General features: G+C 37.6%; 2 protein-coding genes across 2 annotated transcripts in view; both read right to left on the bottom strand.

Annotated features, from left to right (window-relative positions):
* LOC108682203 (protein Wnt-2b) overlaps positions 1–20,907 on the bottom strand; it is a 112,089-nt gene extending 91,182 nt beyond the window's left edge. Inside the window, exon 1 of the mRNA XM_018171332.2 lies at positions 20,375–20,907. Coding sequence (XP_018026821.1) covers positions 20,375–20,475 — 101 coding nt within the window. The 5' untranslated portion in view covers positions 20,476–20,907. The remainder of the gene's footprint in view (positions 1–20,374) is intronic.
* A 1,167-nt stretch (positions 20,908–22,074) lies between these two features.
* On the bottom strand, positions 22,075–25,114 carry LOC108682202. The gene is made up of 2 exons (XM_018171331.2): positions 24,989–25,114; positions 22,075–24,603 (listed from the first exon to the last, which is right to left on the bottom strand). The coding sequence occupies exons 1-2, from the start codon at positions 25,002–25,004 to the stop codon at positions 23,087–23,089; spliced, it is 1,533 nt and encodes a 510-aa protein (XP_018026820.1). The 5' UTR covers positions 25,005–25,114; the 3' UTR covers positions 22,075–23,086.
* Between the last annotated feature and the right edge of the window lie 102 nt (positions 25,115–25,216).

Raw genomic sequence — 25,216 nt, 5'->3', positions numbered from 1 at the left:
ACGCTGTAACTGGGTGATTTCTCTGAATAGTTTTACAACGTCAGGCAACGTTAACGTCAATTAAATTAACGAATAAATGGTTAGCAACTGTCCTGTAATCTTGTGTGAATATCTTTCAATCACACCTAATGCGAACAAAGTGAGGAAACAGAATGAAATTTCAATATAGCTTAAATATATACTCCAATGCAATAACATATTTCAATGCCTATAAACTATATGCGTCTTCTTTTACAATAGCAAATTAAAACACTTCATATTACTCCATAAATATTTTAGAAAAGAAAAATTTTTTTATTTTCACACGTCTGGCTGTACAACAGCAAATAAATGCTCTCACGTAGAAATACTCTGGACATAACCATCACTAAATGACCCCTGATTTGATTTCAGCAGAGTAATAGGACTCAGGAACACACACTGAGTCAACGATAGTGTGTTGCTGGAAAAAATAAAGCCCGGCCTACAAGGTAGGAGATCAAACATGAAAATGAACCACAATGATTATTTAAAACCATGCCTCGTGCATAGAGAGCGCTATGATTTTTTTCTAAACGAAAAGAACAAAAAAATTCAGTCCACTGCAAGTTCTGCAATGCGCTCGCCCCCTTCACCTCAGGGCTGAGGCCCATTAGGCAGCGTGTTATCAGGAGGCTTGTCAGCGTGACCTCCGTGGCTGACATGAGACGGTCATGCTGCCCTGACAACGCTGTCTATAAAGGGCTTCGAACATTACGTAGTGAGCAACATGCAACTGACCAAACATGCATGTTTTATCAGACAGTGAGTTGGTGTTGGCGCCCAACATGCACGTTTTTTTTTACACAGTGACCGTGAGTAACATGCGACCTGTGACGCATGAGCACTGCCGTATGCTACCACAAATGTGTAACTGACTTTACGTGCAAAGCCACTTTAATAAATGACAATGACAATGAAAAGCTTTGCCGTGACTATACAATGCTCTACAACAGACACGTTGTGCTTCTCACGGATAAATTGAGTTACTCTATTATTGAACTACGCTGTGCTATATACCGCCAATGTAGATCTGCACGGTAGCTACGTAATTCAGTACAGTGGTTATGTTGTGTTCGCTGGTGTCCCCTGCAGTGCGGTGCCGGACGCATGCCACTGCACAGCACGCAAGTCATCTTTTATCTACTTTATTTCATCATTCAAACGCTGGTCGAATTCGAACACAATCGCGTTGGACATCACAGTCATGGCACCTTTTATCTGAACCAAAGTGCAGCAAGTATTCATTAAGTATGACATATGACTACCAGTAACTCTTCATGCTTCATTAAAGATATATTTCATCGCACTTAGAACTTCTCTTGTTCATCACAAACTAAATTTTTTCTGAGTAGAAAGCGCCGCGCCCACGCAGCTCCTCGATGTGGGGAACAGATTAGCAGGACGTGCAACGCCCGCGGGTTTATATTTACTGTTCACCCACGGATATTTGTGATTTTTGAGCAAATCAACGCAAAATCTATATTATACAAAAAATTAACAACAATAGCAGAGATCAAGAAGGAGTTTCAGCATTTAAAATTCATTCATAAAATTTTGAAGAACGATAAAAAACTTTTGGTTGCACAAATAATTTCTTGCACATGATTGGTGAAATAACTTCAAAATAAAGTTCAATTTGAGTCATAAATCCTCATAGAAAGAAAAATAACAACACTGTTTTAAAACGTACCCAAAACACTAAGATTAATATTTTATGGAACGCACCAATTCTGCCGCTAAAGATTTTTTTAAGCATTTGACCTTAAAAGAATTTTTTCGTCCCACACTAAAAGGCCTTCGAAGGCGCAACTCATGAAGCGTGTCGGGGGTCATTCATTTGATTCTTCCTCGTGCAGCAAGTCCACCCAACGCATTAAAAAGATCGAAAAGTTAAGCGATCAAAGTTTTTTAAATTTCCGTAGCTTTACGTATCCTACAATAGAACAACAAAGGCCTAATAACACGGGCATTCGATTCATCGTAATGGGTGGTATAACCTGAGAGAATATTTCCGAACAATATTTACACATCATCGCCTCACGATCGCCCACTCGTTGGCTCGTGAACCATTCCTGAGTGGCCTGCAGAAGCACGATCTTTTCCTTATGAGAGAAGTCTGTTTGTTGAAGGCCAGCCTTCATGGTGGGTAAACTCACTGTGTAATAATAAGCCTCCTTGTTGCTGGTTAAACTCACAATGCAATAATAACCTCCACGAAAGCTCAAGTTTCGGAGCCCATGAGTTCATCCCAAGACTTAGGGGAGGCAATCATGTCTTCATCAGACAAACTTTACGACCGAAGCGCTGCCGGATCCTGAATAACTTAACGGAGTTACGTCTATTGCAACTTTATACCCATACTGCTTTGTACACAAATAAACGACGAATATCTTGGATCCCAGCAATCGTTAATTTTAGATTGTCAACTTTAATTCCAACGAAGAAATGCAACATTTTTAGCTCGCTTTGAAACCATCGCTCGTGAAATTCTGCTCGACGATTTAATCGATTTCCTAAACAAATTCATCAGTAAATCTCAAGAGGCTGATTGTCATGATTCACAATAGTACTGATACTGTAAATGATCTTCATTTGAATCAGATTAAATAGTCGCAGAATATCCTAAAGATTTATCACTATTGCAGTCATAAATTTGAAATTTTGTAGAGAATGAATCAAGTGGGGAATTGGTTTCAGAAAATTCTGAAAAATGAATTCTAAAGCAAGAGGATATACTGATGAATATCAAAATAACAACCGATAATACAACAAAAAATATAACTACGGCCATTTGAATACAAACCATAATAGCATTCAAACTCGAACGTCTCATTACACGCACGTGACACCAAATTTATGGAAGTTTAATCGAGTTCTCTCACGTTCGTACATTAAATGGTCTCTAATCTTAGGAGACTTTTTTAAACGATAAATACTTTTGTTTATATTCATTTTTCCTTAATTATCACTAGAAAAACAAAATAAATTAAATAAAATTAATTAAAATAAATCATCAATGACGTCTCACACATACCGACTTTCAACTAAAGAAACGTGCTTATGATAAGCTTCTTTATTTGTATTTCAATTTCAACTTCAAACTTGAATGGTATAAAATACATTATACAAAACCCAAAAAAAAAACTTAGAAACACAATATGCAAATTTTAAATGCTCCTACATTTTTCTTTTATTTCCCAAATGCTTGAAATTCAGCACGAGTTAGTGTGCAGAAACTGTGAAATTCAACAGATGATGATAATGAAAAGAATTATGTCCAGAATTAATTCGGCGTCACAATCAAGCTTGCAAATAAGCCATAAAAAATGCCTATGCGTAAAAACCCGAGTAATTATTTTCAATTTCAAGGAGATTAATTTTATTTCGTATTTGTAGTATTTGTGAAAAGTTCGACTCTAATTTTAATGTAACGTAGAATTTTAATCTAACAACGTGGATTAGAACATTCTCGTTCAGAATCATAACCCTTTTTTGGCATCTAGTCGTCATCGAGTGTGCCGCCTTTCAATTCCAAACCACGTTTGATGGACCAAAAAATTTTTGCTGTTCAAGACTTATTTCTGAATTTCGACTTATGCACCATTTTCTAAATTTTGACTTATGTCTTATGCACCAGGAAATTATACCACAATAGTTGCAATGCTCCATCTTTTAGTCGAAGATCTTGTGCCAGCACCATCCAAGTTTCAGACCACCACAGCATCCGCAATCCATGCGATGAGCGAGACTTTATATCAGTTTTATCGTCATAAATTCTGAAGGGATTTGCCATAAGTCATTTTATCAAGTTATTTGCGGAAAAATGCTAGCAAAGTAAGGGCAAAATTAACAAAAAAGTGGAGGATTATTAAACTTTTCAAATAATAGTGGTTAATGCATTCTATGATACTTCGGAACTAAAAAAATTACAGTCGAAAAAATAACATATATTTTCGTTTAGAAATTCCAGGTAATGGCCTGTGAATGCATCAATGATTTTTGCTTCAAACATTCGGATATATTTTCTTGCAATCACTTTGATTATATTGAAGAATTAATAACCTAAATTGGAGTTATTGAAAGTGATTGATGGGTTGGCTATTTCTGGTCTCTAATGTAGCCGCCCGAACAATGTTGAACCTGAATGAGCTTTATTTTTCCATCGTTACTACAGTGCTTCTTTGCAATATGTACGATTTAATAAACGAAGCAATTACTAAACTATGAAAAATCTTTATATGACAAATATTTTTCAATAGGTTAATACTTTATACTTGTGGAGACAGAGCTTCAAGAAATCTAAACGAAAATCTTGTGGAACTAATATGGATCTCATTATCAGGCAGCAATACTTTCAAAACCTGATTCCAATCGCACAAGTCACTCCATGTAGGAATCGTAATTCATCCTGCAGAAACTGATCCTGCTTAAAGCTAAAGCTGCTCTAGAAACGAAGTCCATGCATCTAGCATCATGCTGTTCGCATAAATATTCTTGCTCTAATTGGTCACGACTCATTGCCCCCGGACATAATTACTCGAATTACTTTAGTCAGGCATCGGTTGTGCGCTATTTCCAACCTGCATAGCCGAGCAGAAGATTAGAGTGGGGGTCCGTAGAGATGGACGCGCAGACACAGGCTGTTGTTAAGCCAATGTTCTCGAATAATATTCAACAGCTTGCGTATGAAAGCACCTACAGCAGGTCAGTGCCTTATGATCTCTTCGGGGAGATATAATTGTGAACAAGTATGGCTTTAGAACTGCATATTAGGAAGGTTGGTAAAACTTACGGCTTCGGAGTGTCAGCCTACGTCCGATCTCTATGAGTATAACGCCAGTATAAATAGAGATTCACTATATTATCGAGGATCTGGTATGAGAATTATACGTCTTTTTCGTAATGCAAAAGAAATCTTCGCAAGTGAACATCATTTTGATCGCGACTGAAGAAGGACCATAAATAAAACCACTACAATTTTCTTGTGCATCGCAGTATTCTTGATCATAACGCTTCTTCTCTTTCCACGCCGATAACATAACTATTCTTCTATCAATAAGCAATAACCTTATCTAGAGCAAAGCTCTGAGTTTCGCCACGCCAAAGCCTTGTAGTAGAGTTCTGTACACGGGCTTAGCTGCCGTGTAAAGAAGGGATCAAGTTTCTATAAGTCTCCTGGTTAGGTAAGCGTCAGTTGTAATGTATTTCTAGGCGCTTGGTTTTGGCGCAACCATTAGTTTGGGATCTCAGGTCCAGGCGAACTGCATATCCACGATGCATATACTCAGATAAATATGCGGGCAATATTGTCTAAATAGTGACACACTTTCCCATCCACAGCACCAGCAATGGTGCTGTGGATGGGAAATGGTGCTGTGGATGGGGTGCCAGGAATGGTGGCACCATTCTCTGATTAATGATGAGCACCACTGATTAATGGTGGGCCGAACCAGGTCACGAAGACTCATTCGAGGGCAAAAAGTGCATCGATATTCGGACAAAGTCCCACTAATTTCTCCGAGTATCACATCGGGGCGAAGCTATAGCCAGGCAGGACCGTATTTGGCCCACAGGAACACACACTGAGTCAACGATAGTGTGTGCTGGAAAAAATAAAACCCGGCCTACAAGGTAAGTGAGCAAATATGAAAATGAACCACAGTGATTATTTAAAACCATGCCTCGTGCATAGAGAGCGCTGTGATTAAGAATTTAAATATAATGCTGCCATGCAGAAGACAATGGTTCGATTTTAGTTCCATCGCTTCGTTTCTAAAAAGGGGTTAGTTTCACAAAATATGTTTATGTGCTTAGTTATTGCCTTATTGGTAGAATTAAATGCCGGTTTAAATGCACCCGCAACACCCGAGAAATTTGATTTTTTTACAGCAACGCTTAATCGGTTGACACTGCTTCAATTATTCAGAAACTTTTACATCTGAAATAATAAGTTGCAGTTGCAGCGTTATCAACAATATGTTCTGACGCAAAAATAGTTGGTAACCCTCTGCTACCCACGACTTGTTCACCTTGGGACAAATTTAAACACGTCACAATAAGCATCTTCCATGTTCGCAACATTGGAATACACATATGGCTCAGTTAAATATATTATAGATTTGGTAATTCTAAGTCCCTCCCTCAAACTTAATAATTACTTAGATTTCAGGTAACGAACTTGGAATCCATAATGAGAAGTTTCATATGAGTGATTACGTTTAGACATTAATACAACACTGAGAGTTTAATAATTCTGCGCACAGACCTCAATTAATTAAAGACCTAGCAAAATGTAGAAGTTAGCGCAACATTTAACCTGAAAAATCGCGACCTTGATGAAAATTATGAAAACACAGCCACACCAACACGTAAAAATGAGGAATATTTATGCATTGAGGGCCTTAGTGAAATGTAAAGTAAATGTAACGAGAAAATAATCGCAGAGCTTACAGACAGGATAAGTCGGGCGGCCGCTTCTCTATAAGGACGAAGAGGTGCGATGGATTTGCAGGCTCGCCAAGGCCAGCGTCAGACGCCGCGCTTATAAGGAATGATGTCATGAATGCATGCATCAGGAAATCCTCCTCTTCGCTACGACAAGGATTGCCTGAACTTACTTTAAAAACACTTTATTAAAAACATTGAACACACAAAAAGAAATTTAGAACACGGCTGTACTCGTATCTTAGTGGCAAATATGGTTACTTCTAAGGCTAATTTATTTAAATTCTAATCTACCATTTTTTTCCTTGCTTTATTAATTTCTGCCCTCAGAGATGGAATCTAAATAACATGAGACGATAACAATATAAACACTTAAAATTATCTTGATCCTCTTGACTATAAATTTAATTTACAAGAGTTAGACCAAAACAATCTACCGGCTAGTTTCTTACGGTCGTTAATCAATGGCTAAATGCAATAGAAAATAGGGGCCTAATCATCACTAAGCCTGGAAATTGATCAGTGATCTCTTGAAGCATATGAACGCTTGTATATTTATGAATATATACATTATACATACACTAGAGGAACAACTTATTTCAACAGCTAGAGGCATTTACGATCTCAAATACGGTAATCACTTTTAACTGACAATCATCAGCAGAAAGGAGAACAACATCCCTTTAAATATTTCACTAATTCAGGTATGAAAAATATTGGCGGCAAGATCAAAGTCGAAATTAAAATGAAAGGTTTACTGATACCGAACTCTCCTTTTTTGACGTCATTTGTTTTGAATAAAGGATTTCAGATATTAATATCGATGTGACAATTTATTAAGAATATAGAATATTGATAAAAGCAAACTTCGTGATATCTGTAGAATGATTCTCGCGAATTATGATAGTAATGCAACAAGCCTTATTATACAAATAACGCAAATACTAGAGATTGGTCAGAAAATATTCAATTTTTCAATAGAGAGTTGAATAAAATCTCAAATTCATATTTTAATGATCATATTTTGCCGATAAATACGAATTGTTTAACGACCGGAATTAATTGAACGACCTTTTCAGTCCCATTCCCAACATTTGATGGACCAATTATCTACTATAACTAATAAATGTGCTTATCTAGGAATGAGTACCAGAATAGGATGGCATAATTTGTTATTTCATACAAGTTAGATCGAAGTCCATGGAATGGGTTTTATTATTAATTTTCTTGATCGTTTATTTAATGAGTCGAAGAATATTTTATTATTGTTCGACTGAAACACATGACGCGTATATAAATTTGGCGATCGATAGTAAGAATTATTTGGCGCCGGTTTGTAACCGGCAAATTCGAAGTAAATATATGCAGACGATCATGCATGCGGCGGTTGATTTGCATAGCATATAGCAGGTGCACCCATATAATCGTAATGCATGCGACTGTGAGAAGGTGCATATAACAGATCCGCTAATTATTATTATGTACGCGCATTTTTAGAGGATAGTGTAGCAGGTGCACTCGTATAATCACCGGATCAAAGACCACTCATCTCAATCAGTCCAGATCAAAATGATTTCCTACATGCAAATTGTGAAGTTGCGAGGCGATACTGCAAAATAATGACCGATCCTTATGTTACTAATAAATTCATGACTCCGATTTAATTACTAATAAAATGTCGCAAAAATTAATTTGCTGCCGCTTTCGCACTGAAGGAATAGCCAGGCCACCATTCAGCATTCAATGAAATTCGCATGCAAATCAGTGATCTAATCATGCGATTAATTCGATTAGGTGAGAACCTTTCAAAGAAAATCTGTCATAAATTTACTTCAGATTAGGTAACGCGAACGGTGCACTTATTCATTGACAGTATAATTACTCTGAATAGGTACAACTTTACAAAAGGGATCGTGTAGTCTATAAACAAGCTTTATAATGTATGCGATGTTCTCTGGTAGTGCCACCATTTAACTCAGGCTTGCAGCCCTCCGGATGATAAGTGTTCTAGTCAGGCCATATAGATGATATCGAAGACAACTTCATTGACCGTATAAATACGGAAGAGGCGATTATTATGGCCTATTGAAGAGTAGCTGGTATTTAGAATACAATAGAACGGTATATGAACACCGGCATATACTGTTCGGCTGGATATGTTATCATCAATAGTTTCACTTTAAAAGAAAATAAATAGTGTGGTTGGAAGCTTGGAAATTACCTCTAGGAGTATATTACTTTCCTTGTCTACCGCACGTAATGCAAGGCATGAAATAATACAAATTTACGAATTTAAAAATAATACAAATAAGTAATTTTAAAAAGTTTTTTTTTTCGCTAAGATGATAAAATTTAGTATCATGAGTTTTGACATTATTAATTATGTTAAAAAAATTGAAATCACTCCTAACAACACGACCTATGTTTTTACACTGCATTACAAGTAGCGAGGATATTACCAAAAATATACCTGCAAAATTTTTCTTTATAGCTTATTGGCACCCATAATTCCATTGCTTATTATTAATACCGTATTTAATAATAAATATTGACCATTAGGTTTCTTAAAGGTAATATCAAATGGTCGACATTATTTATTGAGAACTAAAGTTTCAAATCTAGTAAAATGAAATATGAAGGGGACTTCAAATCGAAATAAAATAAAATACAGATGAGACTTCAGGTAGATTAAAATAAAATATGGAGACTTCAATTCTAGGAAAATAAAATATGACGGGGACTTCAAATCTAAATAAAATAAAATACAGAGGAGACTTCAAGTATAGTAAAATAAAATATTGAGACTTCAAATCCCGTTCTTTTAAATACGGATGACACTTCAAATATAGTAAATTAAAATACGGGCGAGACTTCAAATCCCGTAAAATAAAATAAGTAGCGTTTGAGGAAGCTGTTCCTTAGCTCCTACAGTTCCCATGGCCAGAACAGGAAGCGATGCCCTGGAGGCTCTCAGCTCTCGTCCCGCCCAAGGCACCTCACAGAATCCTTCAGGCTACAAAAGCAGTTAAATCTTGCATAATAGTTGATTAATACAGTTTATTTTTTGTAGGTGTCGCTGCCATTTCAAATGACTTAATTAAACATTATAATACGTGATATACAGGGTGGATGATACAAACGATTTTAATCCGTTTTAAAGTTTCAATGGTGGACTAAGACTCAATAGTCGATTGTTTTCTTGATTTAAAAATTAATGATCATGTCTTTACTCATGTAATTATGAAAATGTCGAAAGTGACATTTTCATAATTATATGAGAATTAAATTTGATGTTACAAAGCATCAGAACTTCGAAAAATTCATACTTAGTTCGTCAATAAAAATATTTATAATCTCGAACTACATGGGGAGCCGAATCTCTCGGGCGTATTCCATAAATATTTTTATTAAACGCATTCGATTATCACAGTTCTATATTGAAATATTTCTTTAAACTCACAAAGTTCATCCCAATACATTTTTGAATTGAAATTTTATGAACGATGTAAAAGGAAGACTCAAAATTAGAAAACGCTTCATTAATTGTTGACATCCAAAGTGAATAACATGAGCCGAAAATTACGCTTTGTTTTAATTTTCAATGGTTTCGTCTACGTAGCAACACAATGAAGCCACGCCTTCGTTAAGGCAATTAGCAGGACTGATCAGAGCCTGATTAACAGGGTCAGCAGCGTGAAATATTCAACAGATCAATCAACGCCAGAGTTCCGTGAGCGTTGAGTTTGAAATTCCGTGCAATATTGAAGTGGCTTGTCAACCCAAGCTACTCTCAAGCGGCAGACTTAGCGTTAAGTAGAACCGTAGCACAGCGCGGTGACGTTGAAGCAACCGTTATTTAAAGTTTTTGTATTAACAATAATTAATGACGTAGTAATATCACGAAATGAAGCACATTATACTTCATATTTCTTAAATAAATATCATTTAGATTTTACATCAAAGCTGGAAGTGATGCAGAAAACGTGACAACAGAACACTTTGCATGTCACTTTATTAGCGGTACTACGCACAACAAAGAACGGCAAGCAGTGTAGTCCAGGAAACGAAGTTAGCTCATTTCCGGGGTTTTAATTATGTTTCAATTATTTTTCGAAAGGGTACATTTCCGGTACGTAATTGCAAACGAATATGGCACCCGTAACGAAACTTTAACGAGCAGAGCTACGAGGATCGAGCGCAGAGCTGACGATATTGTGGCGTACATGAGTCCTGCGCGGGTGCGCATACTGGCACATGCATGAAACATGCGCTCATGCTACTTGCAGACACACGAAACGGATGCATGCGCATACTGACTGGCACATACATAAAACGGGTGCGCATACTAGCACATACATGAACCGGGTGCGGCTGCGCATACTAGCACATACATGAACCGGGTGCGCATACTAGCACATACATGAACCGGCTGTGCATACTGGCAAACACATGAAACAGGTGTTCAAAGTGTTACATGCATGAAACGGTGCGCATACTACTGGCACATTCATGAAACAGGTGTTCATACTGGCACATGCATGAAACGAGTGTCACGGTTTCATAATAAATAATTTCAAATACAAATCTCTCAAAAAAATCATTAGCAATATAAAACCCCAAATCAATTCGTATAGGTACATAATATTTAACATAACATTCAGCGAAAAAATTACAGGCAAAAACACTCCGTAACGAATCCTAACGTTCATCTATTCGATTAAATAGCATTCGATTCCAAATCCAAAGAATATGTTTTTCACTACACCATAACTTATCCCTAAGAAAATCCCTTGTTTTATCCCTTGACTTTACGAGGTTAATAATACAGGAATACAACACGTGTTTCTACTTGTTTCTGCCATCTTTGTCGTTGCCGTTAGAACTTGGCTCGGTCCACAGTGGATCAGTAAAAACTTCAGTTATTAAAATGGATTGAGCTTCCTATACACTTGCGCTGTAAAAGGAAAGCCATATAATAGCTCTATTAAAGGTCACTAATTACAGGAAGCTGAGAAGACAACGACCAATCAAATGAGCAATTCAAGAAACAATAACGGGCGCAATATGCACGACTTACAGCTGTAAGTATAGCTAATAAATACAACGACATAGGACGGAATAGTTTCATTTTTATTTCCTATGAAAACTCATTTGATAAATTTAATTTTTTGTGCAGGCCAATCCAAGAACTTAAATTTCCCCACAATTACAATGTAACATGTGCAAATAATATACGGATGATACTTCAAATCTAGTGAACTAAAATACGGAGGATACTACTTATCTCGTACTATAAAATGCAACGCGTTCGAGGAAGCTGTTCTTTAGCGCCCGCAAAAAAACTCTATTGAGCCAATGCGTTCAAAATTAAAATTACGCAATTTATTTACAAATTATTTCATTGTAAATAGTCTAGAATCTGTAACCTATATTGAATAAGGTCACTAAGTTCATCATTTTATCCTCCGGAGCCTCGATCACCCATTATCAAAATTTATGCGATCCACAAGAAATGTATTAGCATGGACTAAGAAGATGCATGAGATAGTAAATTATAGCTTTCTGAATTAAATGGGAGCTAGTAGAACCTTATTAGCCACAGGTGACTGAATTAGGAGCTGGTATAGCTTTAAATACCTAAAATGATTAATTAGGAACTGGTATAGCCTTGGTTTGTTATAATTAGTAATAAACAGAATATTGATTAATAACGAGTTAGAATTTTTCATATGAGCTGATTCACCTTCGCTCTATTGACCATTCCAGAATCATGAGAACTGGACTATCCTCTGCGACACGAGATATTCCTCAGTGAAGGGTATTGTGAATGAAATGTCTCTTTTCGCGAGTGAGGCTCATATAAGCTGGAATAAGCTTGTCATGAATATTTATGCATTCATGAGGTAGAGAAAATTCAATTAAAAAATATTTAATTATGTCGTAATGAAGCCTTCCCTGTAATTTTTTAATGACCCAGTGCAGGTTATTCCCACGAAGTTTAAATAAAGTATTGTGTATACGGTGAATTTCACCTACTGAATGAAGATAATCAAGCGTGTCTGTGCAAGGCTGGGAGGACAACCTCAGGAAGGACATTACCTATTCCCACGCTAGCGACATGTTCAACTTTGGGCTGCGCGGAAATTAACTTAATAATCAATTACAGCATGAGAAATAGAGCCCAATATAGATTTGTTTGGTTGCACTCATTAGAAACGAAGCCATGCTTGGCCGCCTTGCGTAACTGATATTGAAAGTTCAATTGTTGCACGCACGTCTTAATACTCGTATTTTGCGTGTTGGAATGACAGCTATTTCCAAACAGCAGTGCTTGCTTGCAGAATTTGCTTAAGTTTGCGGTTAAACAAAACAACTTGTATAATATCCCACAATGATCTAATTTGCGTTCATTCAGAGACCTATCTCATCCGATCTTTCTTACACGGAAATCCGTCGCGCTATCGCAATTCACCTACGGCGACTTCACTTCATCGCGGGTTTTCATAGAAGAATCATTCATCGAAGTCGATCAGCAGATTTAAATAAAACGCCGAACTCGATCGGCAGTAATCAGAGTGTAGGAAGGGTTTGTAAACACTTATAACAATGAAAACTTTCCAACAATTACAATATTAATATTTAAAAAAGTGCTATCGGTAAATAAGTTCTCTATCACGGATTTCACCTATCGCGGCCGATGACTGGAACGTAACACCTGCGATATGTAAGGGATTACAGTGCACGTATTCTAACGTAAACTACAACTGTGCAAATGAATACTGTGCAAACCATACAACTGAGCAAACAACAACTGTGGATAACTGTGCACATGGCAGTTCCACCCAGCAAAGCTTTACCTCTGTTGAATTTTCTTCCAGCGATTATCCAGGATGCATTGGAGCGATGCAGAAACATTTTTCATCAGCATGACAGATACTAGACCATCAACCATTTACGATATATACCAGGCCATTCATCATTCAGAGTGTAGTAGAGATCAGACATGATATATACCGGAATCTTTTCATGGTGGAATAACCGAATAAGCGACCAAAACTAAACACGCCCCCAGACACGTTCCCCGTAATGACAAACTCCTTCAGGAGCACATGGGCGAAATTGGCAGAGAACCGCAGACCAAAGGTCATCTTAAGGCGTTGATGCACAGCTTAATGCACCTATCTATTCGAATATAACTCAATTACTAACGTATAAGCAATCGGAATCATTCTGACGTTTGAATATTCGTATTCTGATTAAATATTCCTATAGTAACTCACGGGTAAACTGGTTATATGTGTGTTACAGTTAGACTTCCATCTCACAACTTAAGGTCAGAAATACAATACTGCGGAATATTAAAATGTGTTACATCAAATAGTTTGGTGAGGTTGAATCATACTTATTCCAACTTAAAATAAAATTTAATTTCTAATTTTTTTATCTGATTTCCTAAGAAAAAAGAACCCACCACAGCTAGCAGTTTCCAAGGGGAGGCTATTTGTTTCGAGATGGATGAACAGTGAATCTACATGTTGTTCTACACGGCGGAACAACCAAAACAGCCAAACAAATTCGTGAACCGGGGATTTAATAATGAAGATAGTAATCCGCGTAGAACAAGCCAATTCATATTTCCTTCCGTTTATCATTCTATTCACATCAAATCAGCATATAATCAATTCACCATTCCGGGCAAACATCTCCCATACTACGCATATTTTTACGGAGACCTAACGCTAAAATTCATTCCCGGCAGGCACAATGAATCGATTTGAAGTCTTACATATTTAATGTGCAGATTGTATTGTTTTCCGGTCGTTTTTCAGAGAACGTATCAATAGCGGAGACCTGCTGAAGGAATCGTGCCGAGCGCTGTAGTTTGAAACGCATCTAAATTCCTCCAAAACCTGAACAATTCCAGAAAAATCATCAGGGCCTATACTTTCAAAAAAAGTTAAGAGATCGTAAGTTCATCAGCCAATCATTGACGATCTTTCAAGCAAAATCCACCAATCATAGACAAGAAAATAGAGCGTAAGTACTTACGTTCACATAGCGAGCTTTGAAAGTATCCACCAATCATAGACAAGAAAATAGAGCGTAAGTACTTACGTTCACTTAGCAAATTTTGAAAGTATGGCCCCGGGTGTCTAATGTTAAGGACACCCTGGAATTTTACTCAAGCTAGAGACGCAAATACTTTCCTTCCGTAACAGAGATACAGAAAGAGCTGGTGAGTTCAAGATATCTGGAATTCAGAATTTACCCTAGACAAATGACAGACTTCTTGACATGTTGGCAAGTTCTTCAATGCTTTTTTTTAATTAAATTTAACTAAAACCTTCTAATTTAATGATGAAGAGTAAAAACAAATGACTGATGAGCGATAACGGCACGAAGATTAAATAGATAAACGTTGGAATACAACTTCTAAAACTCACACTTATAAAAAAAATATAACTCAGTACTCACTGCAGTGAGTGAGAGAGAGCGCATTTTCTCGTCGACGAAAACGTGGTCACGGACGGACGGACGGACAGACAGACGGACGTACATGACGAGCACAATAGCGCCTTTTTTCCATAAATGAGAAAATGCGCTAAAAACAATTGGCTTGACAACAATCTGGTTGAAAAATTACGAGATGCTTGGCTACGACAGAAATATTATACAATTATGTGGAACAATTAAGCAAATAAGAAAGTTAGCAACATCACAATATTTAAGCATTAGGTCTAGAGTTTAAATTCTACAGAAGAGTTTGCTCGATGTTTAAAAAAAAACATTGAAGCTGTTCACCCGACGCCGAGAGACTCTCGTCTTCGCTCGGTGTGTGGGGGGAAGGTTTAATTAGAGGCAGTTCGCAGTCGAGTCCACCCTTATATTGTTTCCAGGTCTTATGCTGCTTCACTTTACGATCTCAAGTGGAGTTGCGTGATGCTCTGCAAGACGACCCTATAACATACAGAAAGAATCAGATCTCGTACGCTAACGAAAAATCATTTTTGAGCTTCGCAAAAATCTTTAAAACCATTTTTAAAATACGCATAATGCACAAAATTTTGACGACAAAACACAATATTTTTAGTGAACAAATCCCTTGTTGAGTCTCTTACTGCGACTCGCGCAGTGAAACTCGGCGGAAAATTTTTGGCGAGTGCGTAGAATTCAAACAGAAGCATTTCAAACAAATGGGCCATAGAACCGAAAGTCACAAGATCGCAAAACATAGGCTGCACGACGAACAGGCAAGGAGAGATGTCAGAGAGGCTAATGTGAAGCATAAACTTCAGGTGTAGATAAATTCACGGGACCACCGAGCAAGAAAGGAGAAACGCGAGTCTCCGTACATCGCGGTTTAAAGGTGTGGTACGGAGAACAATGTCGTGGGTACTAAAAAAGTACCTGGGCATTGTGGCCTGAGTGCTAATGCACAATAGGTGACAATCACACTTCTCCGAAACGACCGCAAACGAGCAGCCTTGAACCGATGGTTGCCAGAGCGAAGGTGCCACGTACGATCAGGCGTTGAAGTGATATGAACAAAACTTGAAGAATAATCAGTGCCAATTTTCATCAGAATCACACTGTAGGCTTGCGGTTAAAACGTCCAGCAGTCAATTCCCTTGGAACTGATGATTTACAGTTCAAATCACGGGATGGAATGCTTTGAAAATTTAATGAAATATAATTTTGTATATCTCGCGTTTTATTTACAGGTGAGAGATGTGCTCCTTGGACTTCTACACTCCATCAGTTAAAAAGAACAATGAACTGGACGCCAAAGCTTGGACTCTAGGGTGGCCATCAATAACGCATCGCGTGCCAAAAGCCAAACTTTTAATAGATTATTCATGGCTTGCGTGCCCTTATCCACGTGAGTGGAGCCGCCAGGGTCCACTTTAGCGACCGTATTCGATACCTTCACTCACACCAGCAAACACAGGCTATCTACAATATCACAGTTGATGCATTTCTTCGATCTGCGCTGGAACATTGTGATCATCGGAGCTTCAATTGTAATCATTGAAGCCCTCTTTTAAACATGAAGGTTCAAACGACGGTACATAGAAGACACATAAGACCGAAGGTAGGTAAAAGAGGGCGGGGTAAAAGTTATGAACATTGATAAAATAAATCATTCGTGCCTATTTCGATCACTCAATATGGCTGTCGCCTTTAAATTTGCGAAAGGTACGTATTCAAGAATGAAGTATAAACGTAAAAATTTATTGGTTTCATAAATTTTCATGGTTTTAATGAGTATCATATTGAGGTTTTATTTAAACGAGCGATAACTATCAAATTAATCAAAATTAAGTAAATTATATTTGCTGAGTAAATTAAAATAGCATAATTTAAGTACTAATTAAGTAAATTAAAGAAGCATAATTCAGATGAAAATAGTACGCATTCACATGCGCATTTTCTCATTTATGGAAAAAATGCCCTATTGTGCTCGTCATGTCCGTCCGTCCGTCTGTCCGTGACTTCACGTTTTCGTCGATTTTGAGAAAATGCGCTCTCTGTCGCTCATTGCAGTGAGTACTGAGTTATATTTTTTAACATAAACACGTACGGGTAACCCTTAGAAACAAGATGAAACAAGTTGATCGGATCTAGAATCTCATCGGTGAAGAAGCAGCAAGTTTTAATTAAAAATACGTTAAAAATAGAAATAAGTTTTCATTAAAAATAAAGTATTTAAAACATTTTTCATTAAAAGCTTAAAGACTATGTCGTGCACGGCAGCGGGCGGGATTAACATGGCAGACTTAAATCAGCAGGTCGGGGCTCAGCATCGGCATCGTTCTGATGAGATTATCAAGACGCGATCAGCTGGAAGTGGACAATCTTGATGATTGCAAGCTACGATCAAGCCTATGTATCTAGCTGGGCTTCTGGAAGAACCATGTTACGTAAGCAAAATGAAGAGAGCGTCATTACCAGAAGTTTGCTTCATTACTATGAGTATATCGAGTATTTTTTAGCCTTGTCCAAACAAACTGATTATTCAAGCAAGATATGGTAAGATTTTTAGCAATAAGTGTGAAGATCATATAGAAGAACACGTTGTGTCATTTAATTTGACAGATTGCAGTCATCATTATTTATCATTTCGCATGAGGCAGCTTACGCTCAGAGGTTCGCGCAGTCGCGCTGTCGAAAAAATATATACCTACCATTTGAGAAATATTAACCCTTAAATGGTAGAAGGCCTGTGAGCAGAAAGTATGGTGCAGAGGTAAATTAGATGGTACGAGTTATCAGGAAAGAAGACAGTTGCTAGCGCAGTACTGTGGCAGCCACGGCGAGGGAGTCATAAGATGGATTCGCAAGAAAGCCTTCCATGCCTCCTCCACAGCTGCAACTCTCAAAAGAGCCTCTACCTGTCCAGATACCTCGCAAAGCTTTGAATAGTAGTAAATGAATGCTCAGCGTGAATGTTTTGATCGAAGTTCACAAGCAATCGGGAATAACTAATTTCTAGATGCCGACTGCTATGCTTATATGTAGTGTGGAGATGCTCGAAATCACGAAACGTTCCTCGAAAGATTGAAACGTGTTTAATCAGAGAGTTCACTTTGTGATCCTAAAATAGGAGAAGACGTGGTGACTGAAATCGAATTACCGATGGTATAATCCTACCGCAAACTAACACTGAATCTATCGGACACGCACTAGCACCGTCACACCGAGTCTCGCAGCTAAGGAAAAAAATCACGAGCTTCTGGCATTCGTCAACTGGCAAAACGAATATATCTATACATTGGATCGCTTTAATATTCAGTAATTCATAATAAGATCTTGCTCCAATCAAACGTGATCCCTGGCCATATGAAAAATAATTAATGGAAATGAAAATGGAACAGCAATAAAGTCATGGTGATTCGATAATTAAGGTACAATTCCTAATAAATTATAAGATTCAGTTTCCCGAAGTTTTCAAGTTTTTGAAAAATTTTATTGAACATATTTTTTTCGAGCATGCTGAAAAAACTAAACCAAACTACACCACATAGACTACGAAGTCAATTGCCAGGTTAGGAGGATACCCGGCAGCTTGCAATATCCAGGTTACAAGCAAATTAAAGTACATATTTAGTAGGGACGATCCCTAGGCAAACATGTCGGCCAATACCGACCGCACTTGGTAATCTGACAGGAGCGTAGCATCCAGAGTTCTGTTGGTTTAGGATCTTAAGGAAACAGGTACAGGAATTCTGAAGGTCTGCTGCCGGATCCATGGACATTTAAGAAACTAAATGATATCTCGATGCCACCAAATGAAACAATCAGAGACAGCTGCATACGATTGGAGTAATTACGAGCGTTGCTGTACCTGATCAGGTTGTAAAAATGAAGAGTAAACAACGAAATAGAATTCAAAAGCCGTGCTTCTCACGATATTATGAAATGATGTCACTTGCTTGTGTAGTAAAACCTATAAAATAAATGAACGCTATGAAACACTTTTAAAGCTCACCAGAAAAATAACGAACGATGTCAAGATAAGGTTTTCAAAACCTCTTGGATGCCGAAATGAACAGAAACAATAAAACCCATTAGAAATATTTTCCAGATAACGTCAAGAAACGCCGAGTTGTAGGCAATTTTAAGAGTAAATTTAGCACAGAACTGAATCCTAATATCGTCAATTATCATGTCAGGTGATAAATTGTTTACTGCTAAGATCAATTCTTGGTCATCAGCCCGGCAATAAAAATGGCAGAGCGGAGACCCCGCACCGAGTTCTTTTGAGAGATGCCGGGGGCGTCAGTGGAGCCCGTGGCGATTGTTGTGTCGCCTTAATTACGATGCCAGAACATTCCAGCTAATATCGTCAATTATCATGTCAGGTGATAAATTGTTTACTGCTAAGATCAATTCTTGGTCATCAGCCCGGCAATAAAAATGGCAGAGCGGAGACCCCGCACCGAGTTCTTTTGAGAGATGCCTGGGGCGTCAGTGGAGCCCGTGGCGATTGTTGTGTCGCCTTAATTACGATGCCAGAACATTCCAGCTCGTCCAAAACCTGGTGCCGACTGCTAATTAAATTCCATTACTACCAGGAATCATGGATTCTGACAGAATAATTGAAGGGTTTGATGCAAAGAGAAGTTATCATCGCCGCAAATGGGTGCTGCGTGAATAGCTGAGCAACATTTTCCGAGGTTCGGCAGAAAAACAAGTTTTAAGAAATGTGAATTAGGAGGTAATAATCTGGTACAAACTTCTTATTTACTATTAATATTTTTTCGCGTTCATGAAATTTTTAAATTAATGGCTAGCCGATTACGGAAGTATTCAAAAGGCTGAACCAATTGTTTTCAAGTTCCAACGGATGTTTTCAAACGTTAGCAAATATAAATAGGATGGCGCAAATTTCCAACAAAGTTCAACAATATTTTGTCTGATCAAGAGCATGGTATCTTGCAGTTTTTGAACAAAGCTAAAGACATTTCACGACCCTCAAAGAGGTTAGGCTTGGGAAGCCATAGCCAGAAAGCAGTTGCGGATGGTTACAACGTTGCGCGTCAGCCAGGACGTTTTAATACAAATTTGGTAGGTACTGAAACTTGCGTGCTCCGATGAAAGGGTGGGAATTAATCAAGATTAATGCATTCTCTTTCGCGAACAAATATTTATTAAAAATAATTGCTAAAAATATATTACTTTATTGGAATAATTGAAATTAACCGATACGCACACCGCGGAAACCGGGAAACAGTCTAGTTTTGTTTGACTGTAGTTTTAGACTGATCATCTGAAAGTCATACAATTCCTTAAATGTTAACGGCTCAACTATCGTGATAGTAATAACGAAATAATTTATAAATACAATTTGAAGTAAACCGATCATAATAGCGCTCCTGATAATTAATTGTTAGGCAACAATACTCACATCCAGTTGGCAGCGACTGGAGGCCATAGGAGCAGCAGAAGCAAGGGAAGAACAGCTAGTGAAATCTTCACGGACGACACTCGCACCTTAGCGGTATCCATGATACTTAGGTGTCCCGTGGCCCACAACAGTAGTGAAGCCCGACGCCACTCGGTACTAAGGTTCACAAAACGGGTTCACTGATACAATTTGTAGGTAATCACTCGATGAGGTAAATGCGATAATTTTTAAATCAGTGCGGTTTGCCTCTCATTAGATTAAAACGACTGGCTTTCATTTCCATGATTTAAGTTCATTTAACGTCACTTATTTGGTTTTTAATTCTGAACGGTAACGTTAGCACATTAATTCACTTCACATAATTACTTTCTCGTAGAAATATGGATCAGCCAGTCAAATAAATTAACGATTTCAAGGACCGTGTGCGTGAAATAAATGGAATATTTTTGATCAGATCTAGAGTCCATGCGTGGGGCAGAAGTCCAGTGAGAGGAGTCCAAGCAGCGCAGCAACACCAACCTTACGTCGAGACACACAAGAGCGAACTGACCGACGCGGAACGCTTTGTTGATTCCACGGAGCCGCCTTCCGACGGAAAGAACTCCGCCTCCGCAATATATTCCAGCTGACCCAGGAACACGGGCTATCGTGTGCAACAATCAGTACGAGTAACAATATAATGGGTTTCCATTAAAAAAATAAAAATTTTCGGTAAATTTCGAAGCAGATGTCTTGCTAGCTAATGGTAATTACTTTGTTTATTATTTATTTGTATAATTTCATCATTGAAGGAAATGTGGCTGACAAATCATAGGAAGTAGAATCCTGATATGGGAACGCAGATTTAGGTAATTAATTGGTATCATCATTAAATTTTACTTAATCAATTGAACTTTGTAATCAATTCATAGACTAATATTATGTAGAATTTAAATATCGCTTGCCCACACGTAAAAATTTTTCATATTCCAAGTTTCATGCGCGAAGCATAAATTTCCACTCAGGAGGTTTAAAATTTAGTTCCATGAAATGTCTATTAATTTTCATCATCGATGATATTGTTAAATCTCAGAGGTAAAAAAATTAATTTCAATAAATTTCATCTCTTTATATTGCATCGAATCATTAGTTAGTTATTAAATACAGAATAAAACTTGAATTTTAGAGCATAAATACTAGCACGAAAAGTAGGTACAAATTCAACATTTCTATCATAAAATGTTGAGCCTTGATCTCAATGAGCTTCGCGGTAAAATATTGGCCTCATATTTTATGTGCATACATTTATTAACTTCTTATAGATAGATTATTTGTATAGGATCCTAAAATTTGTTCTTTAAAACTGGTTTGATTGAAGTAAGGGAATAAGTTTTATTAGTCAAATGAAACTAATTTTTCATTTTTAAAAATAAGTTTGATTGGAGACAAAGGAAAAGTGTTATTAGATCAATAAAATTAATTCTCTGGTCTTCACTCAAACCTGTTAAATAAATAGATTACTTTGAACACAACAAATTTTTTATGAATACGGTACGCTTTCGATTTCAGCGTTACTCCGCATGCGGTGTTGTTATCTGTACACTCAGTAAATTTCCTCATAAAGTAAACTCTGTTTGCTTCCGTTTTCGTGAAAAAAATTTGAATTACTTCTTACATTCACAGGATTTTTATTTTCAGTCCATTGCTAAATATAATTAAATCTTTAATAAAATAAAAATGTATCATTATGTTTTTATTTATGTAAACCGCGTAGATCAAATAAATGGATGTACAAGTTTTTTAGTACAAATTACTACATTTTTTGTACGCGACAAATGTATTGAAAAGTAAGATCAAGGCGAAAAAGGAAACTAACACATCGATGAATAAAAATTGAATATCTGTATAAAGCAACAAATTAGAGATGGGAAAGATACTAACGCGTTGCGATAACAGAAAATTATGACAAGCGTGATAAAAATTCTCCCCTACGATTAATTTAGAAACTTATTCCTAAAAAGTTACAATTTTAGCGTATCTATAACGTTAATTACAGAGCTTCTGTGAATTTTACTGTATTAATAAAAGCAGGGATTGAATGGAAGTTGCGGAGGCGTTACATGAGTAACATTCAGAGAATCAATGCTTGAGATCCCGTTAAGATATTTCAAGCCAGTTATGCTATTTACAGCGGAATAGTGCAACGCGTCATTTTAAAATTAACCAAATTTTGGCAGTTTTGTTAAATATATTGACTTGACCAGTGACCACCCACTAGTTGGTTCTTGTTGATTCGACGTGTGTCAAATCTCTCAAATAATCGTCGTCATATGTGTTATGCCAGATCGTCGGCCATTGTGTTGACACTGATGATGAATTTTACTACATTAAATCAATCTTGAAGTTAAATTTATTGAAAGTTGCATGAATTGTCAATATTTCAAATGAATAAATAATTTTTATTTACGGTTTGCTTTCACATTCAAACGGTTAATAATGTAAATTGATTACTACTAGGCTCACGCAGACACTGCAATTAATAACCCTGCCCGTTTTCTCTAACATGTCGAATTTTAAGGTGAGTCTTTTACTGGCTGAAGCTTCCGAGAATCTTCTTCTGGATATCGTCCATCATAAGGTTTGTGAACATATTAGTACATAATATCACTTGACCATTAATAATTTATTCACAGCGCACACAATCGTTTTTTAGAGCATTAAAGTTCTTGAGAATTACGAACGTTTTGTCGGAGGCAACATCGGCCTTCTCGGCGCGCTCTGTGAAAACGTTTGTTCGGCTACACTAGGTGTAGCAGAACTCGTGTTACTTTCTTTGTTCTTAACTTGATTGAATTTAATCAGAAACTCGTTCGAATTTTCTGATCCTTGTGAAGGTTGTTCACGAAAGCTTCTAGATCCAGTATCCTTGATAGGAGGTCGAGCTTTAGGCTGATCAAGTGATACTTTTGAACCTCCTGATATTTTGTCCATCGCCATTCCTGGGGTAACCCCGGGAATGTTCGTTGTTGTGGGTAGAGGACGATTATTGTTACTAGTTTTAGATTGAGGGGGTAACATTGGCTTTTTTGCTGCTGATTTCAACTCGGTTTGTTCCGACGGATTAGAGTCAGCGCAATTTGGTTTAATTGATCCTTTTTTATGTTTGGTAATTTTCGCATCAGAATCCTCTATTTTGATTTTGGGAATTTGGGGAGCTTTTCTCGACGCTTTGAATACAGTGTGCTGATTCTTCACCTTCAGATCTTCAGGAGGTGAACAACGCCCAATATTACCTCCTTTTTTAATTTCAGATGGTATGTTTACGTAGAATGATTCACTGTCTGAACTCGAATTGGTATTAATTGAGCTAGTTGATTTCTTTGGAGTTAAATAACCACTTTTTGGCAAGTCTGCAGTTACTGACTGAGATGTTGCAGCATCTGATGAAAGTGATCTATTAAATCCAGGCCGCTGAACTTCCAGAGAAGAGTTTCCAGCTGTTTTCACGTTTGATTTCGGTCCATACGGATCCAGTACTAAACGACTGAGAGGCACTGACTTCTGCGTCACGAACTGCTTAGGATTTGGAATTTCAGGTTCTGCACTACTTCCGCGTGATCTGTCACCTCTTCCGTACTTCATGACTATATTTACTAGACTTGACATTGACATATTCATGTCAGGTTTTCCACGATGTTCTTCCAAATCAGACACGCAGCCAGAATCTGACGAAAATGATTTGCCGTACTTCGGACGCTGCTCGATATCCTGAGATCTGTGATGGAGCAAAGGAGAATCTGATGGTAAACGAACTTTGCGGTGCAAGTCCGGCGAATTTTTTGGGGTCACTGTTATTACGTCTGTAAATAAAGCGTCGTTTGCTGTGCCCCATGAGCTATTGGCGAGCTTCGAGGTTTGAACGTTGACGTCAACTTGGAAAATGGTGTTTCGACGTTGTGACGGCGAGGGGTTCAGCTTTTCTATTTCGGACGGATCACCATCGATGTTTTCGGTCGGTAAACCAGGCTTTGCCATAATGCCACTTTCGATCAGAAGTTTTGTCACTTGTGCAGAAAAACAACACAAATAGGCTCCAATTTTGTTATTACAGATGGATGGCTGATAATGCTCCTGCTTCTTGTAGTTCTCCCAAGAGACGCTGAGGCAGCAGAACGAAGCGCAGATTCCGCACATCAGCGGTATAATTACCAAGAAGATCAAATAGAGGGAGCGGTCGGTATTCGAAGTTACTGCACATATAAAAATCATAAAATTAGACTCAAAAATTTTTCGTTTGATTTTTTTTAATTAAATGTAGCTGCCGAAACAAAATGATAGCACGGCGCTTCATGCACCCTCTGAAATTGGATGTTCGGAGCCGCAACGAATCTTTAATTAGAATTCCTTACTTTGATGTAGTTAAGCAACATCTACAAACTTAGTTTGAACTCCTTGGTTGATTTTTTCCAAAATAAACAGGAACATTAAAAATATTTGGACTGCAAATTCATTAAATCTAAATGACATCTCGACAAACTATGTTCCATAACGCACTGTACTTAGAAATTTGATGATGTTTTTCGCGCTTTCAGTTCAGGAAACTCATGGGAATATTTTTCGCCCCGAAGAATTTACCTGTGGGGTCAGCCATGTGTCCGCTGTCACGAGAGCCACCGAAGCCAGGCACGTCGCAATGCGGGGGAGCGAAACCCAGGCTGCAGTGACAACGCCCTTTGCTGTTGCACACGCCATTGACCCCGCAGCCATCGAAATTTGATGATGTTTTTCGCGCTTTCAGTTCAGGAAACTCATGGGAATATTTTTCGCCCCGAAGAATTTACCTGTGGGGTCAGCCATGTGTCC

The sequence above is a fragment of the Hyalella azteca genome, unplaced genomic scaffold (genome assembly GCF_000764305.2).
Source record: "Hyalella azteca isolate HAZT.00-mixed unplaced genomic scaffold, Hazt_2.0.2 contig7326, whole genome shotgun sequence".
NCBI classification, from domain to species: domain Eukaryota; kingdom Metazoa; phylum Arthropoda; class Malacostraca; order Amphipoda; family Hyalellidae; genus Hyalella; species Hyalella azteca.
Note: the sequence above shows the minus strand (reverse complement) of the source record. Positions and strands in the feature narration are given on the sequence as shown.